Source organism: Theobroma cacao, chromosome 3 (assembly GCF_053813885.1).
Source record: "Theobroma cacao isolate CCN51 chromosome 3, ASM5381388v1, whole genome shotgun sequence".
Lineage (NCBI taxonomy): Eukaryota > Viridiplantae > Streptophyta > Magnoliopsida > Malvales > Malvaceae > Theobroma > Theobroma cacao.
In genome coordinates this window covers 26351633-26360207 of record NC_142641.1, presented here as the reverse complement: position 1 = coordinate 26360207, position 8575 = coordinate 26351633, and the positions used below count along the sequence as shown (strand labels likewise).

Sequence of the window (8575 nt, the reverse complement as noted above, 5' to 3'; positions counted from 1 at the left end):
CAAAAGTTTCGTAAATTATATAATGATATACGTATAATAAATGTTGCCGATTTTCTTTATATGCAACTGTGGGTAGTATGAGTTGTTAGCTCCGGTAGGTGATTTCTAAATTGATTTGCAATCGAATTGTACTTACAATTGTGGATAGCATATGCTGGTAGATATCTAGGCACTTGTGAACGCCATGTTTTTAGAACCGTTTTGTATATATATAAGCTACATATGTAAACGGTTTTAGAAATCAGGTGTGAAACCTCGACCTTCATTGACGTGTGATGGAGGTAGACACGATGACGCATATTAGGGGTAGTTCTGTCATTTTCTTGGTCAGCTCCTAGAAGTAGGTTTTCTAATATTATTAAGGTTTAAGTAGGCCTAAGGAACAAACGAATGATGTATATAATAATGAAATAAACGAAGAAAATAAAAATAATGATAATTTCCACAATAGGGGTAAAATGGTCATTTTGGACTTCAAGTCTAAATTTTTAAGTTTTTGTGAACACAAGTACCCCCAGTCTATTATGGAGCTTTTCTCAGTGTCAAAAGAGTAAAAAGTTGAGCAAAAGGGAAGAAGAAGGCACAGTCAACTATGCAATGGCATTTTTGTAAATAAGTGAAACTTTAGTCAACTCTAGGATAAATATCTTATTTTTTCCAGCACTTTCTCCTCACTTCTAGCAGCTTCTTCTTCTTCTTCCCATCCTTCTTCCTCACTAAACACTTTCCATCTTCCATGGAAGCCATCCATTGAAACCTCCATAACTTTCTCAAAGTAACTTCAATTCTCATGCTTTGGTACACTTTTTCATAGGATTCTTTGTGCTCTTTCACTTCTACACCTCAAGAACCCTCAAAAGTCTGTCTTCAATACTTTTTCTCACTAGCTGGACATTTTAGAGAGAGAGAGGCTTTCCAAATAGCTTGAGGAAAACTCTTGAAAAGGAATTCAACTACAAATTCACCAAGGTGAGTATTGAGTTAGGGTTGATTTTAGGTTATTGGTGATAGTCAATAATTAAATTGTAGACTGTTTTATTTTTAAAGGTTATTTATTTATTTTTCGTGTGAGTAGAGTTGTGTGAATAAATAGCCAATCGAATGGTAATTGGAAGCTAGTTAGGAATAACTAGCAAAAAACTTGATTTAGGAAAATAACTTTTGGAATAATGTTCATGTCAATTGAGTTGGTGTGATGTTATTGTGTGTGATAGGTTTCGACGAGACCCCACATCTCCACTTGGGGCATTAGTCGAAGTTGGAGTCGATTAAAGAACCAACAAAGACAAGTGAGTGAACTTGCAGTAAAATGTTTTGGGATAAATGCGTATGTATTTGGTTGAATCACTTGAAATATTTTATTGAACTTTTCTCTAAATATGCATGGGAACATGCTCTTGATGAAATGTTTTTATGATGTGAAATGTGTAGTGTGATGAATTCATGTGTTCCTCTATTATGATGATATGTATGTTATGCCTTAAACAATAATGTTGTGTGATAATTATAACCGTGCGTGTGCGGTGTGGGAATGCACATGAAGGTGTCGGTAGTGTGCGGTGTGGGAGAGCACACACCGATGATATACTCCATGTGCGTTGTGGGAGAGCACATGATGATGATATATGTCGTGTGCGGTGTAGGAGTGCACTTGATAGTGATGGTGAGGTGTGGTGTGGGAGTGCACCTGATGATGATATTGTAATGTGCGGTGTGGGAGTGCACATGAGCCGGGGGAAAGCTGGGGTAATGTCGATAGTTGTATATATGTATATATATGTTATATAGAGGTTACGAAAATAAAATGTGATTGCATTGAACGTTGAATGTTAAAAATTGTTAAATACGTTCAAATTGATTTTCATTGCAGCAAAAATGGATTTTCATTGTGACAAGAATTCTTCTAACTTAATTGTTTGAATTTTGGTTGCAGCGAAATTCATTCTCACTGCAGTGAGAAACTCTAGAGTGGTTGGGTAAAATGCTTGTCCGGGATTTCGCTGCAGCGAAATTCCATTCTTGTTGCAACGAGAAATTCTTGGGTTGTTGGTTCAAAATTTTTGCCCTAGATTTCGTTGCAGCAAGATTCACTCTGCCATGCTTGCCTTGCTTGGATTCTGCCATAGTTTTCACTCTTTAACTTCATTATTGATCATGGATCTTTCAATACTAAGGCACTAAATAGTCAAGGGTTGAATTAAGGGGTTTTAACAAGAAATTAAGCTAAATTGTATTGTTTTCAACATAAGTGCATCATGTTTTCTAAAACCTTCTTTATAGTTGCTTGTTCCCTTCTTATATTCACTCACTGGGTTTGTACTCACTCTTTTTAACTTCATGTTTTCAGATACGGAAGTATTTGGGACTTAGATTGAGGTGTCCTCTTCTATCCGCCTTTTGGTAGGTATTGTGGCATTTAGTAGCTGTACCTTCACTCAAAGTCACTCTGCTGGAAGTTATGAGTCTTTTTGCTTGTGTATACGTACATGTGATGTAAATCATTAAGAGGCATGTTATAATCAAAATATGTATACTTTGAATTATGGTGCCACTATGAGTTGGCAATGGGTGACATTATTTTGAGATAATACAAATGTAAATATTTGGTTGTCATAGCATATTATTGAAATACTTATAGTTAAGAATTACAAAATGTGACAGTGGGAATGAGTGATGAAATAATGAACAAGACTACATAAAGAGGCTTGCTTGGGCTTAGTGGGCTATGCCCATTGGGCTTTTGGGCCGATCATGGCTTGAAAATTAGGCTGTGACAGATAGGAGTAATGCTCCAACCAATTTGATATCCATCATGTCTCCCAAAAGGCTATTAAAACAGGGTTGTCTAGGTTACTTGGCTATTGTGAGAGATACCCAAGTGAAGGTTGGGAATATAAACCAAGTGTCGGTAGTGAATAAGTTTATAGATGTATTTCTAGACAAATTACCAAGTTTACCTCCTAAGCAAGAGATTGAATTTTGTATAGACTTGATTCTGGACATTAGACCCATATCTATACCCCTATATCGAATGGCACTTGCGAAGCTTAAGGAACTTAAGGATCAATTAAAAGATCTATTAGATAAAGGCTTCATCAGCCCTAGCGTCTCGCCATGGAGAGCATCGGTGCTGTTTGTAAAGAAGAAAAATGGGTCACTTAGATTGTGTATTGACTACCAACAACTTAATAAAGTGAGGGTGAAGAATAAGTACCCCCTTTCGAGAATAGATGATTTATTTGACAAACTACAAGAAACAAAGTGTTTCTCTAAGATAGATCTACGATCTAGGGACCATCAGTTAAGAATCAGGAATGAATACCTACCAAAGACTACATTTTGAACAAGATATGGGCATTTTAAGTTTTAGTAATGTCATTTGGACTTACGAATGCCCCTGCAGCATTTATGGATTTGATGAACCAAGTGTTCAAGCCTTATTTGGTGGTATTTATTGATGACATCTTGATATACTCTAGGAGCAAAGGGGAGCACGAGCAACACCTTAAGATACTGCTCCAAACGTTAAGGGAATATCAATTGTATGCCAAGTTCTCCAAGTGTGAGTTCTGGCTCAAAAGTGTTGGATTCTTAGGACATGTGGTCTCTAAGGATGAGGTACAAGTCGACCCAAAGAAAGTTGAGGCAGTGGAAAAGTGGCCAAGGCCAACATCAGTTACAGAGATTAGGAGCTTTTTAGGGTTGGCGGCCTATTATTGTCGTTTTGTGAAAGATTTTTGCAAAATAGCTGCTCCTTTGACCAAGCTGACACATAAGGACACAAAGTTTGTGTGGTCTAATGCTTGTGAGGATAGCTTTGAAAAGCTTAAGGCTTGTCTCACCATAGCTCCAATATTAAGCCTACCGCAAGGCATAGGGGGTTATACAGTATTTTGTGATGCATCACGAGTGGGTTTAGGGTGTGTATTAATGCAGCATGGCAATGTGATTGCATATGCATCCAGACAACTTATAAGGCATGAGCAAAATTCCCCTACACATGATTTGGAGATGGTGGCAATCGTGTTTGCCTCAAAAATTTGGAGACATTACCTGTATGGTGAGACTTGGGAGATATATACAGATCACAAGAGCTTAAAGTATATATTTCAACAAAGGGATCTTAACTTACGGCAACGTAGGTGGATGGAGTTGCTTAAGGATTACGACTGTACTATTCTCTATCATCCCGGTAAGGCGAATGTAGTGGCAGATGCCTTAAGTTGAAAATCAATGGGGAGTCTAGCACATATATCTGTAGATAGGAGATCCTTGATTCGAGAGATGCATGGCTTTGGAGATATAGGTGTGCATTTTGAAGTTTCAGAGACAAATGCATTGTTAGCACATTTTAGAGTTAGACCCATTTTAATAGATCATATTAGAGAAGCACAAAGTAAAGATGAGTTCGTATCTAAGGCCTTAGAAGACCCTAAGGGAAAGAAAGGAGAAATGTTTACCAGAGGCACGAATGGAGTATTGAGGGATGGAACCAGACTTTATGTGCCCAATAGTGATGGATTAAGGACAGAAATATTAGAAGAGGTGCATATGGCAGCGTACTTGGTACATCTGAGAGTTACAAAGATGTACCAAGATTTGAGGGAAGTATACTGGTGGGAGGACTTAAGAAAGAAGTACCTGAGTTTATTTCTAAGTGCCCAGTTTGTCAGTAGGTTAAGGCAAAGCAGCAAAGGCCCGCAGGGCTACTACAGCCATTACCGGTGCCCGAATGGAAGTAGGAACATGTTGCAATGGACTTTGTAATGGGCTTGCCCCGAACTAGTGAGGGTTATGACTCAATTTGGATTATAGTAGATCGGTTAACGAAGTTAACTCATTTTCTTCTAGTTAAAACTACTTACGGGGCTGCCCGGTACGACATCGAATAAAATATTATTTTATTTTAAAATTTTTCATTAGCCTTCCAAGGCTTCAAAACATCTTACTTTGCCCTAATTCACATCCGAATCACCTTTTATCTCGTAAATTCTTCCCTAACAAAAATATTATTATTTTATTATTATTACTTCTCATGCGAAATATTTTATCTTAAAATACTCTTTTCACCCGTCTCCATCCTTTGGCACTTAAATCAGCATCCATTGACCCTTTTTCTCGTTGATAATGTCATATTGACTTCTATACGAGGGTACTGGGTGTTACAATATTAGCGTAAGGACCTATGTGGGTATCGCTTACTAGGCCCAAGCAAGCGTCTTTCTTTCATAGATACTTTGGCTATACATCACATGCATAAAAAATATCATTCAATATATCAATCATGCTTTCTTGTGTGCCATCACAACATTGTGGAATTCTACATCACAATGTTTGGAAACACAATTAAACATTTAAATCAAAATCTATTTGCCATAGCTCATGAAATCTCAACGTAACATGCATGGGCACCTTAGGTGCTTAACTAGGCTCTTGAGCCAACATAAACATTCAACCATTAAAACATGTAAAACATAGTGCCACTCATGGCTACATAGTCATAAAAGAAATATCCATCAGCATATAAACATAACAATAAGACCGACTCGTCAGTGGAACATTACCCCGACCTTCTAAGCTTTAAGTGGGTTGCTAGAACACCTACCAAGGCAAGATCGTGAGCTCGTCTCCACGACAAAGGTAGCAAGTTAATCACCAATTTGCAAAAACATGGGAAAATGGTAGTTGAGTCATAAAGACATCGTGAGTGAATACGGGAAGGGGAGAAGCGAAAGGAAGAGCTTTTGCATAAATTATAATTTGCATAATCATGACAATATTAAATCTCATACATATCCATCAAATCCTTGAAAATAATGTAGTTCAAAACCATTTCACAAGAAAATAGTTGAAACTAAAGTTTCATAAAAGTTTATGATGTAATAGAAGTTGAAAACACTTGAAAACCTTGTGAAAAAGGAGTGAAAACCTTATTCTGGACCTGAAGTATTGATATTTCCTTGTGAGGTATCGATACTTTTACTCTAGAATGCTTTCTAGACCCTAATTATCGATACTTTCTACATAGAGTGCTTCTTGGGGCATTCTATCTTCTAAACATCAATACTGTTAACTTTAAACTGATTATAGTTTTGATTATGAAAAATTATCAAATTTGCTTGAACATCATTTGAGTGATTCTTGACTAGTTTTTGAAATGATTTAACTTTCATAAATTTGTTCTTACATAATTACAAGCTCATTCTTGAAGTTATTGAACTATATCTATAAGCTTGTATGATTTAGTTGTATGAGTTTATGATTGTTAGCACTAAAATATCTTATGTTTTGATTTCACAAAATATCATGACATCTTGGTTTTAATGACATGCATTTAAAATTGTCCAAATCTTATTTTTAGCCTCCTAAGATCATACAATTATTTGGAAAAGCCATGCATCATTAGAAAAATATCAAAAGCTTCCAAACATTGATAATTTAGCCAAGAAACAAGGAACAAACATGACTTAACTTGATTTTAGATCACAAGGAAAAGGCAAAGATGAAATAGCTAAAGTGAAGTACCAAAATGACAAGAAATCTTGAGGAAACGAAGCTCCAGTCGATCCTACAAAAGCATCAATTGATCCTATGGTAAAATGGGCAAGAACGGATAAGGAAACATGATTCAAGACAACCATAATTGATTTTCTAAAAAAGGCAGTCGATCCTCAAGCAATTGTCACACAAAACTTAAACTTTTGTGAAGCTATAGTCAATCTTCCTTGAATGTCAGTCAATCCTCGATCTTTGACCAAGATAGGATGTAAAATCAAGCTAGAAAAAGCTCTAGTCAATCTTAATCATGTAATAGTCAATCCTTTGGACAGTAGAATCGTGCAAAACTTAACTTCAAGGAGACCCAATCTATCCTCAAGGCATAGCAATCAATCCTTAAGTCCAAAACTTCAAAGTTGCATAAGTCTTTGGAGTTAGATAGTCGACCATAAAAGTCTTAATTTAAAGATTTTGAAAGACATAATCTATCCTATAAGCCATATAGTCAATTTTCAAGCTTCAGTGATGGGCAAATTTGATTCAAACTTATGTCTAACGGCTCAAAATATCCTTGGCACTATAAATAGACTCATTTGAGTCATTTTAAAGTAAAAGAATACTAGCACTATGTTGACTCCATGTGTTTTTTATGATAACAAAACATTCCTCATTCATTGGTGTTTAATCATATTACTTAAGTGTGCAGGAGAAAGCTTAAGTTCATTGATATATTTGGTATTTGAAAGCAAGTGAAGATGCATGTTTTGTTGCAAGATGGTTTAATTATTTAAACAAGCAAAGAATAAAGAGCTTTAATGAAGACAAATTAGTTTGAACCGATTAACACAAATCTTTAATCAGTTAAAGCAATTTTGGGTGCTACATTAAGGATAGGCAAAAAGGTCTTAACTGGTAAAAACAAGGTTTAATCAGTTAAAAGAGTATTGGATGCAAAACAGAAAGTTATTAATCGGTTAACTACAAGGTTAATCAATTAAGGGTTAAACTTGAGGTACCTAAAAACAATAAAATTCAAATTTAAAATGAAGTTGACTGTTGAAGGGCACCAAATGAAGGAATTCAAATTTAAAGACATTTTAATCGGTTAACACCAATTTCAACTAGTTAAAGTAAAAGGAAGAGAAGTCTCAATCAATTAAAGGGAGGACTAACCAATTAAAAGAAGACTTACTAGTTGGATAAGTCTAAAAATAGAAAGTTCTTAATCAGTTAAAAACACCTTTAACTGATTAACATAGTGAAGTAGTTTGTAAGAAAGAAAGCTTTAATTGGTTAAAGCTCATCTTTAACTAGTTTAATGAGGCACTGCCATTAAATTTGAAAAAAAAATGCTAAAAGTCAAAATCATAGTTACTTCTAATCCAAAACTATTTCTAACGGCTAGAAACTATCCTCCAAGTATTTAAAGCATCATAAATATGAGAGTTAATCATCCAAGAGAAAGATTAGAACCAAGAAGTATTAGAAAGTTCTCTTTTGAAGTGTGTTTCACTCTTATCTTTGTACAAAAGGTTTAAGCTTAACTTTATACATCTTAGATAAGCTAAGTGATCAATTGTACTTTATCTTCTTAATCTTCTTTGTTTTCTTAGAGTGTGAAAGACACTCTAAAAGGTAGACTAAGCTTGGAAGGCTCAAGGACTCTTGTAATGGTTAGGAGCTTGGGTTAGAAGCTCACCTTGTAAAAGCTTGGTGGAAGCTATTAATTCCATTAGTTTAGTGAAGTTGGATTGAAAATCTTTGATTGGGAGATCAAGGTAGTGGATGTAGGTCAAGGGACTGAACCATTATAAATATTTATGTTTGGTCCACTTCATTCTATCTTCTCCTTACTTGGTGCCTTTTAACTTCAACAAGTTGTCTCCTCAAATGTGAGGTGGCAAGCCATATTCCAAAAACTTTAACAAGTTTTAAACCATCCATTTCAAAATTATACAAAAAGTTTTTCAAGCTTAAGAGCTACCTTCAAAATATTTTTTAACTACTATTCACCCTCTCTAGCACTCCATTGAGACTAACACACTAAAGAGAAAAACCATAGTGAAACCCTCGAGCT

The 8575-nt window shown here is 35.5% G+C and overlaps 1 protein-coding gene across 1 annotated transcript; it reads left to right on the top strand.

The window, feature by feature from the left end:
• Positions 1 to 4233: 4233 nt before the first annotated feature.
• Positions 4234 to 4767, top strand: LOC148763658 (uncharacterized). The gene has a single exon (XM_088804597.1). The coding sequence runs from the start codon at positions 4234 to 4236 to the stop codon at positions 4765 to 4767; it is 534 nt and encodes a 177-aa protein (XP_088660723.1).
• Positions 4768 to 8575: the final 3808 nt, after the last annotated feature.

Coding starts and splice junctions, on each gene's coding strand:
- LOC148763658 (XM_088804597.1), top strand. CDS start 4,234: ATGGGGAGTCTAGCACATATATCTGTAGATAGGAGATCCTTGATTCGA.